A 23,057-nucleotide genomic window follows, 5' to 3' on the forward strand; every position below is an offset into this window, starting at 1 on the left:
TGAATCCCCAAAACAAGTTACTTTGGTGGCCAACTTGAGCCGAAGTACTGGATTCAGATTGAAGCATCCTGATTTCAAGCTAACGCCAAAATGTAATTATTATAGTTCAAAATATAATTTATTAAAAAGATGTGCAGGAATATACAAAAAAGAGCAAAGAACAGTGAGAATAAAATGGCGAAGCTAGATAGCTAACCTAGATGCTTACAAACAATGGTGCCCTAATCCAGAGGTTACTTAAGCAAGGCAAAGTCCAAGATAATTTCAAAGTCCAAAGTCGAGGTGTCTGGCCATCATGGCCCACCCCAGTCAAAGTGTCCTAAGTCAAGTTGTAACTCAAGTAAAGGGCCAAAGGCCTAGAGCTTAAACTAGAACGAGAATCTTTGCTTTGGCCTGTGCTAGCCAGTGTAGACCCAGTGATGTAACCCAGTGGTGTAACCCAGCTGACCATTGGTGTTACTGACCAGGTGAGGTAACCAATCAGGTGAGACTGCCAATTAGTATCTGGGGTTCTGCAGTTACATCAGATGCAGTTAACAAGCTCCCATAAATATTTGCATTAATGAGATGGACTGTGTGGGGCCACCTTGAAATGTTTAGGGCTGGTGAGACACCCTCTGCACCTGTGAACTGCCTCGCATCCTCATCTCTCCCTTTGAGTCACTGTCAGCTTGGCCTTGGTGCTCAGAGAACAGGAATTTTCCATGTTCTGTGGGCCTCATTCCTGAACCAAAGTTTTGATTTTGGACTGAAGTGGTCTAGTCTCTTGACTAGGAGTCCTGCTTCCGTTCATTTACTTTTAAATTCAAGGTATTTCACAGTGATGAGTTATGAATTCAAGTTGTTACCAGACTAGTGTTAACCCATGTTGGCATTTAACATGTACATGCAAATGTAACTGCTGCATCTGCATCCCGTGGGCAATTTGGAGCCACCTATGTATGTTATAATGGAATGCACAAAGAGCCCATTCCTTGTGTAGTGGCTAGAGCCAGGAATCCTAGGTTCATTCCGAGTATGTAAACAGCCTACTTTGTGAGGAATGCAGACATAACGTGATCCCTTCTTCTTCCTTCTCAGATTCTTCATGGGTTCAAAGATCAAGTCGGGGAGGACAACTGGCAGCAGTTCTCAGAGCAGTTTCCTCCGCTTCTGAAGGAGAGGCTAGCTGCATTCTATGGGGTCTAGATGAAGCAGCAAAACCGTACTCGGTGAGCTCCTGAGCATGTGGGACAAAACTATAGTACTGCAACCCAAGAATTGAGTGGTGGGAAAAGCAGCAAGTGAGAGGGAGAAAGTATTAATGAAGTAGAGCCCTTGGAGGTGAAGGACTTGAAGTATGGGGCGGTGATTACAGAAGAGGTTTTACAAGTATATACACGGTCTCCGTGACATGTGAGCAGAGGGTGTAAGAATGAGGGTGCATAAATCAAATAGACCTTTCTGTGTAGAGATCATCCCCACTGCCCATGAAATGGATCAGAAGATGTTTTTATTTCTCCCCCCGCCCCCAAAAAAGGAACAACATTCAAAATCCAGCAACTAAATTAAAAAAGGGGGGGATAGATCTACACGTAACTTTGTTAAAGGCTTCCAAATATCTAAAAATAAGCCCATACATAATTGTTGTCTATATGCCATGCATTCAAACAGTGATAAAGTTCTATGGTCCACAATCCATTTTATTTACAGGAGGTGAGCATTTGTCTCTGCAATGTTGTCATATGAGTCTTTTAGCTATAAGTAAGGGCATGGAAGGTCCATTTTTGTTAACCATCGCTTAGCCTCCAAGAGATAGCAGATAGTTTAAAAGTACATAAGCACCCTCAATCAGTGAACATTCGAATACAAAATTGGTATGAGTAATAACTTCCAGAAGAACCAAATGACTGGACATGCCAAAGCATATTTTCAATGGATAAGTCCTGTGAGTTACAGCAACAATTAGACACTTTACTCCATCCTTTACTAAAGAGTTGCTGTGGTGTCCAGTATATCCTAAATATATATTTTTTTTGCTGAATAAGTTGCAACTTAAGATCCATGAAGAGAGCAGGTATAAACTTTAAGGCTATATCCCATTGCTTTGGCCAAACGGGGTGATCTAGGTCATTCCATTCATTCTTGAGACTCTGCATATGATATTTATTAATCAGCAACAAATATCGATAGACAAATACTGTAGGTTTTTTGGTTCTTGTAGGTTATCCGGGCTGTGTGACCGTGGTCTTGGTATTTTCACACAGCCCGGATAACCTACAAGAACCAATGAACTCTGACCGTGAAAGCCTTCGACAATACTGTAGGTTTTGTTTTCTACATTGATTCAGTTAGTTTCCAAGAGCAAAGGGGACTCAGACACTTAATGCAGCAGGGCCATACTTAGATACCAGCAGATGTTGCAAGTGTAAATATTGCCATTCCACAGAAGTGGACAAGTCACATCCAGGTCTCAGTTGAGAAAATGAGAAACTCATCATCATAAGCTATCAGTTGGTCCAGTGTGAAAATCTCCCTATCAGTCCAAGCCTTCCGTAAAAAAGATTTCTTCCCAATTTTTAAGTCTGGATTTGGGCATGTGAAAATATGAACTAGTATTGTGACATTATGCACCAATGTTGTCTAGCTGCATAAGTTGCAAGAGGAGCAGGATCCACTCTAGCATAACCTTGATGCTTTCCACCTAAACCAGAAGATGTTGTGAGAGGGATCCATTTGCCAAGGGGTTTGTCATTGCAGTGCCACTACCTAGCGCAAATTTGCCAAACCTAATTCCCTCATCCTGATAATCCAGGTTCAGCCCTTACCATGTTAGTATTTGCTGTGCAATGATAAGGGAATACATCACCATCCTATAGTTTGATCTTTGGCTATGCCAATGAATTGTGGCTACGCCCTAGTATTGTTGAAGAAGAAGAAGAGTTGGTTTTTATATTCCGACTTTCTCTACCACTTAAGCAGACTCAAACTGGTTTACAATCAGCTTCCCTTCCCCTCCCACAACAGACATTCTGTGAGGTAGGTGGCGCTAAGAGAGCTCTTAATAGAACTGTAACTTGCCCAAGGTCACCCAGCTAGCTTCGTGTGTAGGAGTGGGGAATGAAACCTGGTTCTCCAGATCAGAGTCCACTGCTTCAAACCACCGTTCTTAACCACTACACTACACTGGCTCCCTACACCACATTGCACATAGTAGAAGCAGAATGCGTTGGTTGTGTTGGGCTGCATAAATTTGAATGGAAGTTCAGAGTAACTAGGACAGGACATGCCATGCCACGTGGGTCTGGGCAGCGACTAATGTTTTTACAGTCTTACCTCTAATTCTGACTTTTTGTTTGTTTCTTGTTTTAGGTTCCTGTGTGCGCTGGGAGGGATACTGGGAACATCCACAACCCAGTGTTGCAGATCCCTGTTAATGGGGGGTTAGGGAGGACGGGAAGAGCATTGTGGGACATAAAATGACTTAGCTCCTCATCTCCTGAAATTTACAAAGTTGGGGGGGGAGGGTGGGCCTCCGCGACCAATTTAAACAAAAACCAGAGTTATCTCACTGGCAGAAGGAAAAGGTCTCTTTGATTGGAGACTGTTGTTTGTGGACTGGGGTGGGGTGGGGCTCAGCCCAGGGCTGAGAAAAGGGGAGCAATCTTAAACTGCAACACTTGAGAAGGGGATCTAACTAGAGGCCATCATAAAGGACTAGCTAATAATAATAAAGGTTAGGGTTTAAGATGCTAAAACGGGATTAAAAGCTCTAATGGTTTAAAACCTAGTTGATGAAGAGGGAAGGGTTAAAACTCAATCCAAGGGGGATTATACTACTGTATATTTCCAGTCACCGGTGTTCAAGAGATCAGCTATTCACCTTTTTAAGACTGCATGGTGACTAAGAAGTAGACTAGAAAACCTGTGAGTAGCCCATAATGACTAAGTGTAAAGCATTTTCATCTAGGAATCTTAAGGAAACCCCACAAGCCCTTTTTTGCCATAGCTGCCGTGGTGCTGTGTGCTGGATGTAATGCTCGGAAGCAAAGGCAGCCTCTGTCATAGTGGGGTACCTGCCAGTCACCTAGGGAGCAGTACTCGTCATAAGAAATACTGTTGGAGAAGCATGTCTTTATTTTTTAAGAAGATGCCGCAGCGCAATGAATCTGTTACCCTGTTGTCGAGCTGTTACTTTGTGACACTGCTATTGCATTACTTCAGCTGTAGGGGGCAGGAGAGAGCACAGAGGGGAAGCCGAATTCCACCAGGCAAGAGAGAATGACTGACTGAATGTGGCCCAAGGGCCTGCAGTGCAGAAACTAGTGTGCACTTGATGAGTTTCATGTGGCACATGATCCGTAGTGTCCTGCACTCTTGTGGCCAGAGTGGCATAAGTGTTAGTTACACTTTCTGTCTCGAGAGTTCTGTGCCACGCTTGCCACTTTGGTTTACAAAAGGGGCAGTAAATGTAAGACAACGTAGAGGAACTAATAAAGCAGAGCCCTCCATGCATGGCCAGTGGAAGCGCATAGCTTTTGCTGCATGCCCAACAGGGTTATTGTCTTAAGGAATTCTCACTAGATCAAAAAAATCAGTTTAGCCCCTGGAAGTAGAATCCAGGATTTGCTGAATACATTCGTCTTAGCGAAGCCATAGCTTTTTAACGGAAAGTGGAGAGCATGTGATGTGGAAGGGAGCCTGTTTTTCCCCTCAAAGGCAGCTAGATTGGGAGGGGCAGGAGGGGAATAAAGAGGAACCGCTTCGCCTAGTAAAAGCAACTTCTGGGGAAGGGAGACGTGTTGGAGGGGGAAACGGTCATCGGGAACGTTCTACAAAGTCAACATCGATGGTGCTTGTGCAAGGAGGTGTCAGCCAGCGGCAGGCATGCTGAGGAGGCGAGCGGCAAGCTGAGCTACAACCCCGGCATTCTTCAGAGCTGAGCCCAGTGGAACTTCGGGAACGTCAGGATTGAGAGCCAGGCAACTGGGTTGAACTGTGCCGAATATCCTGCATTGCTGTGGATGTGTGGGCGATACTAAAGAATATGTGCTGAGGGTGGGCGTGCCCCTTTTGGGAGGAGGAGGTGATGGTGACACGCAGGGGACAGTGAGGGGAAGTTATGAACGTACTTGTGAGATGATTTGTTCAGTAACTTAAACTTCACTGACATCACTTCCCATTTTTCTTTCCATTCCCTGACCTCCATTTCACATGCTCCAGTGCTTGGGGGCTCTCAGAGCTTTGTCAGACAATGTGCTGGGGGGTGTCGTATGGGCTTTGGGATGTGAAAGTTTAGCTTGGAGATGGCCCCCAACTGAGAGCTTTCTCCTAATCCTAAAGCTGCCTTATTGGGGGGGCAGGGGACGTCACCACTGTACTCCTGGAGTAGCTGGTTCAAAGAAATGATAGTAAACTTGCAAACGCATTCCTCGATTTGTCTTTTTAATAAGTGTGGAACTTGAGCAGGTCTCTGGAAGCTCTTTGCATTTTAATGGTTTTATAAGCGATCCCTCTTGGGCCTCATTCTCCATTTCCCCCTCCCTGAGTGGGGGGGACACACACACCTCCAGAGGGTTCTATTTACAGCAGCAATTAGTTTTTAAATGCATGGGCAAGAAATGTGCACAGATAGTGAGTAGGCGGTGTCCTGGCTTTGTCATAAACTACTCGTCCAGGAATATAGTAAGAAGGCTGTGAACTCTTCATTCATCTAGTGAAGTTTAAGCTACTTGACATGACTGCCGTTTGAAATGGAATTTTGTCTTCTTTTTTTGTACAAGTGCTTCTAGTATTGCCTCCTGTTCGTTAATCCTGGATTTGTATATTTGTAAATGTGCCGTAATGTTTCCAATGGTGGAACTGCAGTGTACCTAGTGTTGAAGCAGCTGCTTGCACCTTGCTCAGATGAGATTTTTCTCATTTTATGTATAATTTTTTTGTCAACTAAAAAAAATTTCTTGTGAGTCTAGTTTCCACTTTTCTTGGCAGTGTGTCCTAAGTGAACTTTTTATTAGAATTCCTTGCTTAATGTACAATCTTAAACATTCGGTTTTTCCTAATCTTTCAGCAGACCTTTGCTGCTATGAGGTGGTAGTCTTACCTTTGTTGGGGAAGCTGCTTAAGGTATAGGGGATAGAAATGTACCTACTTCCATGCAAAAGGTTGACCTTCAACCCTTTGCTCTCCGTGTAGCAAAATATGCTGGAAGCCTTCGTATAAGACTTGAGAATTACAGCTAGTAAGAACTGACGAGTAACCTGGATGGATCAGTAATATGACTCAGTGTACAGCAGCCTTGCGCTCTCTTTAACTACCACATCAGTTCATTTGTTATATATCTCTTGGTCGTCTACAAACCAATCATTGTGCTTATGCTTTTCTTTAATGTTGTGTACAGGTACTTCCTTCAATTTAGTTGGAAAGGTAGTGTTCCTTCTGTATAAGGAGTTCCTGGAGGTGATGGTTTAAGGAACTCTCTTTTCCCCCCCAGAAAAACTGAAAAGCTCGCACAACTCATAAGATAGCCACATATTCAATGTACTGTTCCTTTCTGTTTGATGGTTACATCAACGTATTTGCTGTGGGCGGTGCCAGAACACTTGTCTAATTCTCCCCTATGTTTAATAAAGAGAACATACAATTGTAAATCACCATTTGGCTTACATATTTACCTCACTACAGAAAGTAGTATCTGCACCAAGCTGCTGCAGCTTCTGCTTTTACTATAGTTGGCCTTAGTATGGTTTAGCTGTGTTACCCTGGACAGATGCAGACTTAACTGTGCAGCATCTCTGCACGGGGCCATTAGAACAGACTTGGGACATTTCTGAAAAGTATTGTCGAAGGCTTTCATGGTCAGAGTTCATCAGTTCTTGTAGGTTATCCGGGCTAGGTTATACCAAGACCACAGTCACACAGCCCAGATAACCTACAAGAACAGATTCCTGAAAAGGTTTGCTCCAAACGGAGACAGTTAAACTGCACCATGGTTCTAATCGCTCTTATGCCGAGGGGCTGTGGCTCAGAGGTAGAGCCTCTGCTTTGCATGCAAAAGGGTCCCAGGTTCAATCCCCGGCATCTCCAGTTAAAAGGACCCTGCAGGTAGGTGATGTGAAAGACCTCTGCATGAGACCCTGGAGAGCTGCTGCCGGTCTGAGTAGACAATACTGACTTTGGTTCTTGTAGGTTATCCGGGCTGTGTGACCGTGGTCTTGGTTTTTTCTTTCCTGACGTTTCGCCAGCAGCTGTGGCAGGCATCTTCAGACTTGATGGACCAACACTGACTTTGATGGGCCGAGGGTCTGATTCCGTAGACGGCAGCTTCATATGTTCATGCGTACGTGGCCTAAGCAACTTCGCGCGGATTATTTACAGCGCCACTCACATGATTTAACACGCTAGGAACCGATTTAAAACACTGCTCCGGTATCTTATCAGCCTCTTGAGGGCGGGGCTCCCTGCGCTTCCAAGAAAACGCAGGGCGGCCAGCAGCGGAAGTCGCCCTCGCCAGACGCGCTCGCTGGTTGCGTCATCCCGACGCGCCGGAAGTGGTTTCTCCTTGGAGCTGGGAGGGGCCCCCAGCTGGTTGGCGTCTGGCGCTCCGGTTCCCAACCTGACGTGGCGGGGCGGTGGCGCCCTGGGCCGCAGTGGGAGAGGGGCGGTGGCCCTCGGCGGTTAGAGGGTGGACAGGTGGGTCGGCCGGCCACTGGGGGGGGGTGGTGCGGGCTGCCTGGTGGATTTCCCCCTCACCCTGTCGTGTCCCAGAGCCGCCCTCCTGCGTGGTGTTGGCAAGGGGGAGAGCGGTGGCGTGTGGGTTTGCCCTGCTGGCCCTGTTTGTCCTGAAGGGTCCGCCCCGCGCAGGGCGACCAGTGAGGCGGAGCATGGTAGAGCCTGCTTTCCCCCCACCATTCTTTGGTCCTCCATCAGGTGAAGGGGGCTCGGTGGCAAGATGGACTGTTTCGGCCCCCCAGTCCGCCCCTACTTAAAAAGAGGAGCTTGACGTTCCTTCGTTACACCTATACAATGCTACGAATTGTTCTTCTGTTCTACCGGTCAGGCTCTAGTAAGATGATGATGTGGTGAGGGGATTAACTATTTACCTAGTACTGCTCATATAGCTGTAGCCTTGAGCAGAAAATAAAGGAATAAAATGCCTGACTTAGTGTCATTCTTTTGGTTTTTAATGGTTGCCCCTATAAATTTTGCCACAGACAGAGTAACAGAATCATTTGTATCTGATAATAGCCACGTCACCTGCACCCTCATACTGCTGCAGAGGATGCCTCGTTGGACATGTCCATATTTTTAAATAAAGGAGTAATTAAACTGGCCCTCAGCTCATTAAATATAGGACACTCCATGATCATATTTCTGATCGTTTCAACTTTGTCATGTGAACATCTACATGTTCTATTTGAGTATGGCACTTTTTTTATACCTGCCCTCCAAAACTGCCGAAGGAAGGGCATTCATTCTTGCCAAAGTAAAAGCTCTTCTTATTGTCAGGTGATAGAAATACTTCGGCAGTGGCATCGGAAGGGCAATACCCAAAAAGGAAACCAAGCATACCCTACGAGCCCTAACAAATGTACTACTCACTGTGAACAAATGTACTGTTAGAGTCCAATTCCTTTACTTGCATTTTGATTAGCCTAGTTATTTCTAGTCTCTTTAGTCTTTACCATGTCATTTGTAATTCCTAGACATTTCATTTTCTTTTCCAATAAACTATTCCATTGGCTAATGTGAGTGTCTGCTTGTATAAGTCCAAGTAAAGGCCTCCCCACAGATTTTAAGATCTTAACTTTCCAAAGGAATACTTTTATCCATGCCTTAACCTCCATCGATAGTTCACCCAATTCAGCTCTCAGCGCTATGCCCGAGACACATCTAAATGAGGGGATTACAGGTTGAGTGAAAGGGAGGCTCCAAAGGTGCTGGAGGGCAGAAACAGTTTTCCTTCCTCTCAACAGTCTTCCTTGGTCATCTCTTTTTTTATCTTGAAGTCTGTGAATTTTGCATAGGGTTTTGGAAAGTGGATTACCTTCTTTACAACAACGCAGAAGGGATCCCTACCCCTATGAAATGAATGCTTCTATTGAGGGTTATGATAGTGTCAGAGGAGTTAGGGGGTATAAGCTTTCAAGAGTCAAAGCTCTTTGTCTGATATGAGTCAGAATAGGGTTATGATGTTGCTGAGTAATGTGAATTGTTAGGTATGCGTTGTTGTTGTTTAATCTGACTTCCTGTTCACTCGTTTCCTCCAGGATTCTTTCAGGTTTTGTCCTAGGAAGCTTTGATAAGTTAAGAGTTTCCAACCTATTGCTGTAGGTATAAGACTAAGATAACCTTATTGTAGAGGGGGGACTTTCTCTAGATTAGCACAGGACCCTGTAGAAAATACCCTGGTATAATTTCAAGCACACAGGTTGTTTGTTGCCCTGTTAAAAAACAAAAACAAAAACGTACCCTTGGTGAAAGATGTGCTGGTGGTGGTAAAACTACACATGATCCCAGTTCTAGAGATTGTTGCTTTTAACTCTCTGTTTCTGTTCCCCGCATAGCCATGGATGATGACCCAAATTGTCCTTCTGCACATCAAGCCTCTGACAATGACTCTGACACTGAGAGCAAAACTGATCCAGATGCCCAGGCTCAAGAGTACATTGCACGCGTCCTTGGCCCTTCAAGCCAGCCCTCTCAGGCATCTCATTATCTGCCCCTGGAGTCTCTCTCAGTAGGTGGGCCGGACCGAGTGCCTGAGCGCAGGTCACCTCCCCTAGAGCTGAAAAAGTCTCCAGTGAGCAATGACACAGTCTCGGGGCTGTTGTCTCTCCCTCTAGAGCTGATCTTGGAGATCTGTTCCTACCTGCAGGCCAGGTTTGTCCTGAGCGTCCTTCCTTTGGTCTGTCAGACGCTGAGGGACATTGTGCAGGATGAAGTTACATGGAGAATTCGCCTGCAGAAGAGGATTGGCGGCTGCTACCCGGTTGTGGAAGGTGGGCTCTTGGGCTAACTGTAGTTGGATTAATGAGATATTAAACTACACCAGCATGGTGTAGTGATTAAGAACGGTGGTTTGGAGCTGTGGACTCTGATCTGGAGAACCAGGTTTGATTCCCCATTCCCACATGAGCGGTGGATGCTAATCTGGTGAACTGGATTTGTTTCCCCCCATGAAGCCAGCTGGGTGACCTTGGGCTAGTCACTCTCTCTCAGCCCCACCTACCTCAGAGGGTGTCTGTTGTGGGGAGGGGGAGCGAAGGTGATCGTAAGCTGGTTTGATTCTTCCTTAAGTGGTAGAGAAAGTCAGCATCTAAAAACCAACTCTTCTTGTTTCCCCCGAGCAGCTTCTTGTGTTTGATACAATTTGGTCCCTTGGGAGGAATGGAACTGGCAAATGCCTAGAGCAGTGGTTCTCTCTTTTTTTTAAAGAAGTGGAATCCATGCTACTAAACTTTTCTGGACCCAACATAAAATGAAAGAATACTGCAGCAGTTAACAGTAAAGCAGCGTAGATTATATTTTTCTTGTTTCACATTTATAAACACATAGTGTTACTGAGTAACAGGGCCTGAAGCGGGTCGTGCTGTTCAGATGACAGGCTCTTAGAATGTATCACTTGCTGAGAAGTGAAGTTATCTTATTCAGCCAGTCATCGAGTAAGCAGGACTCAACAACTTTACCTACTTTTAAAAAGCAAGTCTTTTTATTGATATACTTCTAGTAAAATATGTGTAAATGCAGATTATCAAGTCTTTAACACTTCTATAAAAACTCTTGTCAAAGTACAATGTATGTATTTACAACGTATGACGTAAAAGCAAGCAAGTCTTACATACTATTCAGTTTCAAAATCCAACTTCTAAAATATAACAGTCAAATTATTCTGAGTCAGTTCAAAGTATCTAATTCATAAAGTCTAGAGTAATGTATTTAAGCCATACATACCAGTCAGCCTTTTCTTGAGAGCCTTTGGAAGGTTCTGATTCTCTGGGCTTGCTGTGGCTGTATTTATACTGTTTCAGACTCATTAAGAGTGTTGATTTTACCATCAGGAGGGATATCTTCCTCCCCACTTTCAGATAACATGAGCAGTGCAATAATGTACAGTTGCAGCTGTTCAGGTTGTTAGCTTCTCCCCATGACCAAATATGGGCTTCCTTTCCTTTCTATTTTGCTTAAAGTATAAACAATCATTTCTGAGCTCCATGATCACTCCATATACTCAATTTTCATACCATTCTAATCTTCAGTACAATACGCATTGAGACTATTTAGAAATCTACAATACAATATATAACTATCTAAATCATAAAACACAGTTATTGCTCACATTGTAACATGTAACCATCTGGTTAGTAGGAAACATAGCCTTCAGCAAGGTTATAGAAAGCAAGAAGCTTACTCCACTTATAGCCTTGAGGTCTTTGAATAGACCTTCTCAAGGTTTGAGGATAGCAGGACTTTTCTGCTGTTGAGATATGAGCAGCTGACAGCTGGCAGCTGAATCAGGAAGGGTAATTTCAGATACACCTTTCTGGCAGATAGTGAAGAATGACTCTGTTCTTCTCCCTTCAAGGACAAGACCAGGGTAAATTAGTTAGCTCTTGAAAGAATTCAGACCTTGAGAGAATTCAGTCAGCCTGTTCTAAGGACATTTGCATTTTGCAAGCTGTTGCCAGGCTTTTCATTACACAAACCTCTGCAGTTTGTGGTTCAGTTTGTATGTTGTATTCAAGCTCTACATGGAATTAATTCTGCACATGTACACAAAATACCATAATTATGTCAGAGACCGTGACAGGCCCTGTATTTCAGGGCCATTCTGCAGTTTGAGAAATACTTGATTGGCCCGAGATCGCCCAGCGATCTTCCGTAGCAGAGTGGGAAATTAGAACTTGGTTCTCCCAAAAAGCAGTGTATGGTTTTATTGTTAATGTTTGGAACTCACTTTGGAAGTTTTTGAGCTGTATGTATGTCTGTGTGTGTGGATGGTGTTTTTTTTAATTAACAAATAATTGGGTGGCTGCCTCTCTCCTTTCCTTTCCCAAGTAGAAAACCATGCCTTTTATTTTTGGGAGAGTTGTAGCAATGCACACAATTAGCTTTGTTCTTGACACTGCACTGATAAGTTAAGCCACTGAGTCTGGAATTAAGGACATTGTCCTTTCTGTTCCATAAGTGATATTTTGGAATTGATGACAACCCAGTTCTGTTGTGAAAAAGCTGCTTTTTAGTCATACACATTGATTATCTTGATATTTATACATGTCAATTGTGTTAATCTTTTTTTCTCAGTAAATGGCTTTCAAAATACTTGTTTGGAAAATTGGTGTATTACTCTCAATAAATTTGCTTGCGTTGCTTGAGATTGCCCTGCTTAGCCTAAAGGAAAAACTACATTCCTTTACGCCCCATCCATGTCTCAGCAGATGACGAGTTTAACTGGCCAGCTGCCTGCATTGAACTAGAGGAACATCTCCAGCAATGGGTAGAGGATGGCAAGAATACAGAGTACTTTTCTCTAGCTGATGGGCACTTTGCTTCAGTTGACTCTGTTCTGCTTCTACAGGTAAAAGCCGCTAGATTTCTGTGCTTCTGAACTAGTACAATATTACTGTTTGACGTGGTGCATCCTTCCTTTTTTTTTTTGAAAATTTTTATTGGTTTTTATAATATAAATTTTCCATGTTAACAAACAACAATAAAAGTTGTATAAATAATTAAATCATAAGTAATGTTGTTATAATTATTTAAATGCTAAATAAAAATAAAAAATAAAGGAAAATTTATTGACTTCCCCATCACCTCCGTCCGCCTCTTAATAAAGTATTCTATCCCATCGTGATATGGTCTGATCTTAATTATTCTTATATCTCAATTAAGTTTCAATCACAATATACTATTAAAATAATTGATTACACTTCTTTATGTTAGCAATGTCATCTAGATCAGATTAAAAGGTACTCTTCCATTTTCCCCAGTCCTAATTCATATTCACAATATTTCATCCAAGCCTCCCATTCCCCCATAAACTGAACATTGTCTTTTTGATTTAAAGTAGCTGTAAGTTTTGCCATTTCCACCAGTTCAAACATTTTCATAATCCAGTCTTTTTTCCCAGGAGTGTCTGCCCCTTTCCATTTTGCTGCATAAAGCAGTCTTGCAGCTGTTGTCGCATAAATCAAAAAAGTCCTTTGTATTAACAAATCATCAGGTATCATACTTAATAGCATCATTTATGGTGTTTTGGGTATATTTTTTTGTACTATTAGTCTTAATTCATTATAAATCATATCCCAAAAATCCTTAGCTTTATCACAAGTCCACCACATATGATAAAAAGAACCAACTTCTTTATTACATTTCCAACATTTAGGGGATGTCACTTTGTAAATCCTTGCAATCTTCTTAGGTGTTAAATGCCATCTATACATCATTTTGTAGATATTTTCTCGACTTGACTGCGCATTTATTCCTTTCAGGTCTTTCACCCATAGTCTTTCCCATTTGTTTAGGGCACTATCATGTCCCACAGTTTGCGCCCAATTAATCATTGTTGGTTTGATTATTTCCTGCTCACAATAAATTGTTAAAAGAATATTATACATTTTAGAAATCAGTTGAGTGTTATTATCTAATAGCATCCTGTGAAAAGGCGATTTTTCTTTAGAGAATCCATTCTTCATGTCTTGTGTAAATACTGATTTAATTTGATGATATTGAAGCCATTGTAAATCGTCTTTAAGTAACTGGAAGTCTTTTAGTGAGCTTTTCTTTCCTTCCCAGTTAATTAACTCTTGGTAAGTAATAAATTTGTCCAATCTAAGTGGGCGTAATGTCAACATTTCTTGAGGTGATATCCACATCAGTGTTACTGGTTCAAGAATATGTTTATATCTCATCCAAATATGAAATAAGGAGGACCTGATTATATCGTTACGAAATGATGCTTGTATCTTAATTTTACCATACCACAAATAGCCATGCCATCCACTTATATTGTTAAAACCTTCAAGATCTAACAAACGCGAATTAGATAAGTTCATCCAGTCCTTTAGCCATACTAAAGCGGCCGCTTCAGCATAGAGTTGAAAGTTAGGTAATGCTAAGCCTCCTCTAACTTTAGAGTCCACCAAGTATTTATAAGCAATCCTCGGCTTTTTCCCTTGCCAGATGAAATTTAATATGTCTTTCCTCCAAGTATCAAAGTATTTAACATGTGATATTATAGGCAAATTTTGGAATAAGAAGAGCATCCTTGGTAAAATATTCATTTGGACTGTTGATATACGTCCCAAAAGTGATAGTTTTTTATTTGACCAAATGATCATGTCAGTTTTTATTTTGTCCCATAATTTAAGATAGTTATTAGTTATCAATTCTTCATTCTTTGCAGAGATCCAGATTCCCAAATATTTGACCTTATTAGCCTTCTCCCAACCTGTATATGATATAAATTTCTGTTGTTCTGTTTCTGATAAGTTCTTAAATATTGTCTTTGTTTTTTCTCGGTTAACTTTAAATCCCGATACATTTCCAAAATCGTCCAAAGTTTCCAGCAATATCTTCATTGATTGTGTTGGGTTCTCCAAAATTAACAGAAGATCATCCGCGAATGCTCTCAATTTGAATTCATGTTTTTAAATTTTTAATCCGCGAATGACCTCCATACTCATTTTACAGCATAGTGATTCCAACACCAACAAAAATAATAATGGAGACAGGGGACATCCTTGTCTGGTTCCTTTCTTAATTGAACAATTATCAGACATCGATTCGTTCACCAAGATTTTTGCCTGTTGGGATGTGTATATGGCCGATATACCTCTCAAGAAACGGTCTCCAAAATTTAATTTTTCCAATATCTTTTTCATAAAGTCCCAGGAGACCATATCAAAAGCTTTCTCTGCATCCAAAAATACAAAGGCCGCCTTTTGTTGAATATTCTGGTCATAATATTCCAATGAGTCTAATAAAACTCTTATATTATCTTTAATTTGCCTTCCTGGAACAAAACCTGCTTGGTCTTCATGTATAAGGTCCTTAATAAAATGCTTTATCCTGTTCGATAAGACCGAAGCATAGATCTTATAATCCACATTTAACAGCGAGATAGGTCTATAATTTGAAGTTTTTTCTGGATCTCTTCCTTCCTTAGGTATCAACGATATAAATGCATGTGACCAAGTCTCTGGGGATGCTCCCTTATCCAAAATTGTATTACAAAGTAGTACAAAAAAATTCACTAAATCGTCACTGAATGTTTTATAAAATAGTGCAGTAATTCCATCTGGTCCTGGTGTCTTGTCCGTTTTTTGTTTCATTATTGCTTCTTGTATTTCTTCCTTTGTAATTGGAGCATCTATCCATTCTTGTTGGGGCTTTGAAAGGACATTCATCTGTATTGAATTTAAAAACTTGTCTATTTTCTTTTTTGAGATATTTTCTTTCTGATATAACTTAGTATAGAATGAAACAAATTCTTTTTGTATGTCTGTAGTTGTATAAACTGGTCCTTTAGCGGATTGAATTTTTGTTATAATCTTGTTTTGAAATGAATCTTTCAGTTGGGTTGCCAAAAATTTTCCAGGTTTATTAGCATGTTCAAAGTATTTTTGTTTAGCAGATTTTAAATTTTTGTTCATTTGTTATTATCAAATTTAGTTGGTGTTTAGATACAGAGATCTTCATTTGTATGTCATTTTTCTCTTCTTCATGTAGAGCCATAACCAGTTTTTGCTCCAAATTTTGTAAATCCCAGAGTATATTATTGGTAAATTGTAGTTGAGTTTTCTTCCACGCCGTGTGTTTCTGTATCATAAATCCTCTTAGAACAGCTTTGAATGCATCCCAAACTATATTTAATGTAGTTTCCCCATTAAGATTGATTTCAAAAAAATCTTTAATTAGGTCTTGTAGTTCTTTTTGAATCTTGTTATCCTTTAAAAGTTTATCGTTCAATCGCCATCTAAATGCTTGTTTATTGTTCCATTCAAATGTAATTGGATTGTGATCAGAAAAAGTTCTTGGTACAATTTGAATTTTACGTAGTTGCGTGTGTGCATCATGTCTTGAGTGTGCATCATGTCTTGCTGAATAATAAGTATATTCTTTAGCTGTTGTATTCATTGTTCTCCAGATGTCTTGTATTTCCAATTCCGAAGCCATGGTGAAGAAGGTTTTAGGCAAACATCCTTCATTTTCGTCTTTTGCTTTTGATTTTTTATCCAAAGTTGAGAGAATAACACCATTGAAGTCGCCCATCAAAAGAATCTGATCATTTGCATATTGGGAAATCAGTTCGTGTAGTTGTCCATAAAATTTTGCTTTTCCTTCATTAGGTGCATATATTCCTACCACAATCGTCTTTTGCCCCAATATTTTAGTTTTGATAATTACAATTCTCCCTTCATCATCTTTGTACCGTAATTCAGGACTAAGGCTAGAGTGAGCATAAATCACTACTCCCTTTGTTTTTGTTTTGGCCGATGCGACAAATGCTTGTCCAAGCACTTGTCTATCCAGGTATCTTTTATGCTTTATTGCTATATGAGTCTCTTGCAAACAAATTAGGGAGTATTTGTATTTCTGTAAATATTTAAAAATTCTAGCCCGTTTAGTTTTTTCATTCAACCCATTTACATTCCAAGACGTGGTGCATCCTTCCCACGTGTACATGGAGTTTTGTGAGCAGGAGCCTGAATGCTGCATTTGGGTTTGTTCAAAATGTCTCTGTGGTCATTTGCATGGAAGGGAACTCCCCTCCCCACAAGAATTAATCCAGTCAGGCTGACAGTAGAGATTCCTGTTCTGACACACTGCATTCCATTTCTTTTGGAAGCCTTGGAATAGAGGGCTGATGATCTTGCCTTTAAGGTGTGTTGGTCTACATGCTGAGTAGGGTGTAGTGACCACCTTTTAAAAAAACTGCTAGACTTTGAGCTTGCTGCAATCAGTTTGAATATGGTCCGGTTAGCATCTGTTGAAGGCTCTTTTCTGTCCTGCAAACCTCTTTCTGCCCTTATTACACCCATGACTATTTTCCTTGCTGTTTAACACCCTGAGATCTCTGCCCAGTCATTCCAGATATTGCATTCCAAAGGAACTGTGGAGATGTATGCATCACTGCATAATTTTTCTTCAGGTTTTTGCCTTCCTGCCCTTACCTGGCCCCCTTTTTCAGAAGGGGTACCGGCCTGTTTCTTCTAGATGTTAATTCGTTCTCTCTTCCAGGGTGGAGACCTGTGTCTCTCAGGTTCTCGGGACCGAAATGTCAACTTGTGGGACCTGAAGCAGTTAGGCAAAGAACCAGAAAAAGTGCTTGTGAAGGCCCTGGGAACGGAGCGCAATGGGACACACAAGGTAATCTAAAATTTGCAGCCTGTGATCTGTAGTTCAAGTGGTGGTAGTATTTTTTAAAATTTCTAAATGTTATCTTAATCTACGTACACAAAGTTAATACTGTTATATAAAATATTTAAATATCCAGAAGTAAGATAAAATACTACTTACAGGGATATGACATCATCAGTCTAATTTCCACCTAGTCTCCAAATCAAAATATTAATAAACAAAACCGGTTGTCACTGCACTGAAGAAATGGGGCTGTTGCTTAAACTGTCTCATCCCAGTTTCTCATGTCTAAACTGGTGCTGGACTGGAAGCGACATTCTTTAGAGAATAAATGCCATGATCTTCCCTGGCTGCACTAGTCACTTTCCCCATTTTCTCCAGTATGAGAGGACAGCAAACAAGATTAATTCTCTGTGGTTCTCTCTATCAATGTTCCATTTTAATTCCAGCCTCCTGTGCAGAGGTCCAGGTGGTGTACATAGTTCTCCCCTCCTCTTTTTTCGTCCTTGCAACAGCCCTGTATGATAGGTTAGGCTGCATGTGTGTGGCTTGGCCTTGAACTCTGGCCTCCCTGGTCCTAGTCCCATGCTCTTAACCACTGCAGCACATTGACTGTCAACACTAGGTCTGTTCACAGCCTGCAGAACTATTCTCTGTTTTAGAGCAATTACTATTAAAAACAGGTGGATGAAAGGATTTACCAGTTTTTGTGTGTGCGTGCTGCTGAAATGAGATTGTGTTGATTCTAAAGAGTTGAGCAGGCTGAAACAGATCTCAACTCTTTTGCTGTTAGGGATGGGTCTGGTCGCTGGCTGCAAGAGACAACCAGGTGTGCTCAGGTTCCTGGGACAGTACTGTGAAGCTTTGGGACATAGCTGCTGAGGGGCAGCAGTTTGGAGAAATCAGGTAATGTTGCCCTCGCAGCCTTTCCTGAGAGTTGTACATGGGGATCTGAAATAAGAACTGCAGAACCTGGAATTCTGCTACATGCTCCACTGAATCAGGGGACCCATCTCAGTATTCTGGGTTCTCAGGCAATGTTGAGCTAGTGAGGCATTAAAGCTTTTGCTAGAGTTGACATCCTTATGGCGGCATGCAGAAGTCGCTAAGAAAAATTGGAGTAGGGCTGTAAGGAATTGAATCTTGATATCGTTCGACAAAATGATAGAAAATTGCACTGGACCTTTCTGCCCCTATAATAAAGGGTTTAAAGCAAGGGTGTCAAACATAAGGCCCGTGGGCTGGATCTCGCCCCTTGAGAGCTCTTATCTGGCCCGCGAGGCAGCCACCCCCCCCCCTCGATCTGGGCTGGGGAGCCATGGCCTGGCCAGACCAAGTGACATTTATGTCATATCCAGCCCTTGTAACAATTGAGTTTGACACCCCTGGTTTAAAGTGCTCTGCATCTGTTCAGTCACGGAGGTAGCACTGCGTCCCAAAGGATTTGTTAGCTAAATAAAAAGAGGCCAAAACAACCCTGAATGGTTTTGATGGTTTGGTATCCTTTCAACAGCTCACTATTGATGCTAGATAAAAACGGTCCTTGGCGAGGGAATTTTTTTGTTAAATACTTCTAAATGGAGAAGTATTAGTTCTGATTTTGGGAGCAAGAGATAGCAAAGTCAGCAGAAGGGGTGATGCTTAGCCAGTGCTGCAGCGGCTATAAAGATGATGGCATGTCTGTTCCGCTTTCCTGTCACCTCCCAGGACAGGTGGTGTGACACGGTTCTAGGAAGCAGTAAAATGTGAACCTGCCTTATCCCTCTTCTAAACCACGGCAAGCAAAAAAAGAACTGTGGCTGAGCAGAGGTGTGCTGGCTTTAAAGTGGGCAATTCTGGCCCTTCACCTGATTTTTCCTTCTCGTCCTAGAGGGAAAGCAGCTGTGTTGTGCCTTTCTTACCTGCCTGACATCCTTGTCACAGGAACCTATGACAAGAAGGTGACAGTATATGACCCACGAGGTTAGTGCCATCTGTTTTCAGTGGTACTGGTGCCTTGATCTGTCACAACCTTCTTTCAGCACCTTTCATTTTATACCTCGGAAAGGAACTTCGTGGTTTATTTTCCCCTTGCGTTGTCCTTTTACTTTCTGTCCCTTCTCATTGTCTCCCCCCACCCCCGCCACCAAGTCCCTATAGTCAGTTGAGAATGAACACCAAATTCGCCCAGCTCGAATCAGGAGCTTACTAAACATGGGCTCAGTTGCAAGTAGCTGATGTACATGGAGTGGAGAGTATTCAGCAAAACTATTTATTTCCTTAATGGGAAGGAGAAAAACAAATGCAGGGTAGAAAAAAGGCAGAGGTGGAGGTGTACCCCTCCCAGTCTTTGCATTGAGGCAATGTACATAGCTAGCATGCAACTCTATCAAGCTGCTTTCTTTATTAGAAACAGCAATGTGGGGAAATAGTGGCTCTTAAGTTCACTTGCATGGACTAGGGAAAAGGCAACGCTGTCTGTTGTATAACAGTGAGCTAGCCCCAGATTAGTTGGGAGGAGCCTGCCAAAGCGTGCCTAGAGGAAGCTCGATCCTCTCTTCTGCTTGCAGTTGCTTCCCAGTGAAAAGAAAGAGATATCAACGGGAGTACTGTTACCCACTAGGGAGAGACCATGTGTGAGGTGTCAGACGATCAGGCCATTGGTTTTGCAAAGCTTTGTGGTCAGTGACTCTGTGCTCTTGTGATTCACCTCTTGGACCCTCTCCCACAGCATCTCAGCCCCTAGTAAAGAGCCGCAAGCTCCATTCCAGTGCAGTCCTGTCCCTGGCGGCGGACGAGCGCTTCATCATCTCTGGCAGTGAGGATCGGACACTGGTGTGTTTTGACCGGCGGGCCAACAGCGTCCTCCAGAGGCTAAAGGTGAGACAGAGAGAGCGAGATCTGTTTCGTTTTCCTGATGAGGACACCCAAAGATTCCATGGGAAAGAGCCCCATTTATGCATGTTTTTACTCTTGAATTTGCGATGAGAATCTTTGGAACTTCTTCCTAAATTTGGATGTTGGGTTGCTTCTGAGTTTGTGGAAGGATTGTGCCATAAACCAAGCTCTGTTTCTAATGTGTCCAGCTTGGCAGCTGTTGTGTTCATTGTTTAATGGCACTCCAGCTGTGGTTTGGCCAAAAAAAAATGTGGAATGGCATTTACTTGGGCTGACACCTGCCTGTTCCCTATTCTGAGTTTGTCCCCTGTGGACAGAAGATCTCCCACTTCTGAATCTTGCTGACCTTCATGCTTAGCACCAGGATTTCCCCCCAAGGTAGTATTGGCAGGAATTTCCGAGCATCTTCCACTTTCTACTGCACCATGTGTGGCTTGATTCAGTTGCTTTACTAAACTACCTGCAGATCTTTGGTACACCTTCTTTATTCCTCATTTTGACAGCGACGCCTGTTTCTTTCCTCCCCTAGCTGGACTCCTATCTCCTCACCATGTCATACCAGGGTTCTCAGCTGTGGGCCGGAGACAACTACGGACTGTTGTATGTGTTTCAGAACCGAGGGGGCAGCTTTCAGCGCATCAGGGTATGCTGGGAGAATCTGCATCTCAGAGAGGCGGGGAAAGGGGGAGGTATGCTTTTCGTTGCCACCCACTAAATACGTTGTGCCTCCCATAAGCATAGATAAGATACCACTTGAAGTAGATTGTGGCTATATTTTAGAATACCGCTAAGATTCATGGTAGAAATATAATGAGCTATAAACAGTCAGAGCAGTTTTTGATCTACCAGCCACAACAGAAGCGAGAACTAAACTGAAAAGCAGTTTCCCGGAAACTGGAATGAAAGGGCCTTACTACAGTCAAGCGTGGTGTAGTGGTTAGGAGCAGTGGACTCTAATCTGGAGAACTGGGTTTGATTCCCACTCCTCCACGTGAGCGGCTGACTCATCTGGTGAACCAGGTTGGTTTCCCCACTCCTCTACATACAGCCTGCTGAGTGACCCTTGGGCTGGTCACAGCTCTCCCCAAACTCTCTCAGCCCCACCTACCTCACAAGGTACCTGTTGTGGGGAGAGAAAGGGAAGGTGATTGTGAGCCAGTTTGAGTCTCCTTAAAAGGTAGAGAAAATCGGCATATAAAAACCAACTCTTCTTCTTCAATCCAGGTTCTGTAAGATGAGGCAAGCATGGTTGTACTGGCTGCCTCGGCACACTCAAAGCCTCTTTCTTCTCTCTGCAGTACTTTGATGTGGGCCACCGCTCTCAGATCACTGGAGTCCAACTTTCGCTGGGCGCTCTGTACACCACTTCCACGGACAAGACGCTGCGTGTAAGAGTTGTCCCTAAGTTATGGGCCTGTGACCCCATGGACGTGCTTCGGTCGAGGGTTTCCCCTCATCTTTTACATGTGGGAGGAAAGCTAAACTCCTCTGATATCTTTCCCAACTTCGTAAAGCAGGAAAGATTTCCTTTGGCTCAAGGGAACCAGAACTCTGGTCACCAGTTGTGAAGTGTGAAAGGGGTGGGAGGACTAATGGCTTAGAACAGAAATCATGAAAGCGAGGGCCCCCTTAAGCTGGTTTCCTTGTCCCTGTTTACAGGCTAATGCCTTCAGAGGGTACTCCCTGTCTTCATTGGTCTCATATCCTTTTGCAGAACCGAAACTGTGTCCTGGTTGCACTGGTCCAAACCCCTTGCAATGCAGGACTCGTCTGTTCCTTTCTTTGTGTTCCCCACAGTAGATCAACCTATTTCCTGACAGACTTCCAGCTTCGAGCCCTGAATCCCTTGTGTTTCTCTTCCCAGGTCCATGTTCCCACGGATCCACCCAAGGCTATCTGTTCACGGATGCACAGCTACATGCTGAGTGGGGTAAGGACAATTGGGGTGGCAATGCTGTTAGAGCCCCCTTGGGAACCAGGGAGCATTTAGGATTGGGTGGAAGCATCTGCAGCCGTCTTTTCCCTCTGAGGTTAGGCACCCAGATATATGTGGCTCCTGTGAGATCAGCATCATCTACTGGGCTCATTCCCCACCCGCCTGCCTTCTCCTTTTCTTTTGCAGATCAGCGTTGAAGGGAACATAGCAGTAGCTGCCTCAGGTGGTCTCTCTGTGGAAGTCTGGAGACTCCACGTGTGATGAAGAGGAGTCAGCTGCTGATCCACACCTCCAGCGGCAGGGGGAGTTTTCTGTGTCTCGGGCAACCTCCTCTCGGGGCCTAGGGTCCCCGGTGCCTGTTGAGATTTTGGTTCTGTTCCTACGCTCTGTGGATCTGTGAGGTCATGGGAGGGGTTGAAGCTTCAGCCTGAGCTTATCTCAAGGGTTTGCACAGATCAGTGCACAGCCAAGCCCCCCTTCTGCCAGCTCTGGTGTCTCCCTAGCACGGTGCTCACTTACACTCCGCATCTCCTGGGCGGACACTCACCGCTGAGCCTGCTGCACATTCCGGAAGAGAGCTGCCGGTTGAGTCCCCTGGCGGGGAAGGTGAACCAGCCAGTCCTGCAGCTGCACAGCGACAACATTCCAGGTACAGCTCTAGCCCCGGGAGCATCAGCTTGAACAAGAGGAGTCGGAGGGGCAGGATAGAGGCTGGAGCTTGCAATCGGGCGAAAGTGACCCTGTGGCCACCAAATTCTGATATGTGTTTACTGTTTAATTAAAGATGTTCTGTTGTGGTGGCTGATCCATTGTGATGGTGCGCTGTTTGTTTCTCACGGCTCTTCGCCTGCCTTTTTAAATGATGCTGCTGTCTCGTGGTTCTTGGTTTTAGAAAAAAAAAAGA

The 23,057-nt window shown here is 43.2% G+C and overlaps 2 protein-coding genes across 5 annotated transcripts in view; both read left to right on the forward strand.

The window, feature by feature from the left end:
* The window catches only part of TNPO2 (transportin 2), a 31,297-nt gene extending 27,788 nt beyond the window's left edge, over positions 1–3,509 (forward strand). The window contains exons 24-25 of one of the 2 annotated variants that reach the window (XM_056867116.1): positions 1,081–1,211; positions 3,352–3,509. In XM_056867116.1, the coding sequence (XP_056723094.1) occupies positions 1,081–1,188 (108 nt within the window). In that variant the 3' untranslated portion in view covers positions 1,189–1,211; positions 3,352–3,509. The remainder of the gene's footprint in view (positions 1–1,080; positions 1,212–3,351) is intronic. The other variant, XM_056867115.1, reaches the window with a different exon arrangement.
* Positions 3,510–9,486: 5,977 nt separating this feature from the next.
* On the forward strand, positions 9,487–22,441 carry FBXW9 (F-box and WD repeat domain containing 9). Of its 3 annotated transcripts, XM_056858979.1 has the most exons (11): positions 9,487–9,722; positions 9,825–9,980; positions 12,414–12,556; positions 17,221–17,349; positions 18,134–18,246; positions 19,211–19,302; positions 20,051–20,199; positions 20,747–20,860; positions 21,516–21,605; positions 22,082–22,147; positions 22,340–22,441. In XM_056858979.1, exons 1-11 carry the CDS (start codon positions 9,548–9,550, stop codon positions 22,412–22,414), a joined length of 1,302 nt encoding a protein of 433 aa, XP_056714957.1. In that variant the 5' UTR covers positions 9,487–9,547; the 3' UTR covers positions 22,415–22,441. The 3 variants fall into 3 exon arrangements, with proteins under 3 accessions (XP_056714957.1, XP_056714942.1, XP_056714949.1); XM_056858964.1 differs by having other exon boundaries at positions 9,487–9,980; XM_056858971.1 differs by having other exon boundaries at positions 9,487–9,980; positions 12,417–12,556.
* Positions 22,442–23,057: the final 616 nt, after the last annotated feature.

This window comes from Euleptes europaea, chromosome 1, assembly GCF_029931775.1.
Source record: "Euleptes europaea isolate rEulEur1 chromosome 1, rEulEur1.hap1, whole genome shotgun sequence".
Lineage (NCBI taxonomy): Eukaryota > Metazoa > Chordata > Lepidosauria > Squamata > Sphaerodactylidae > Euleptes > Euleptes europaea.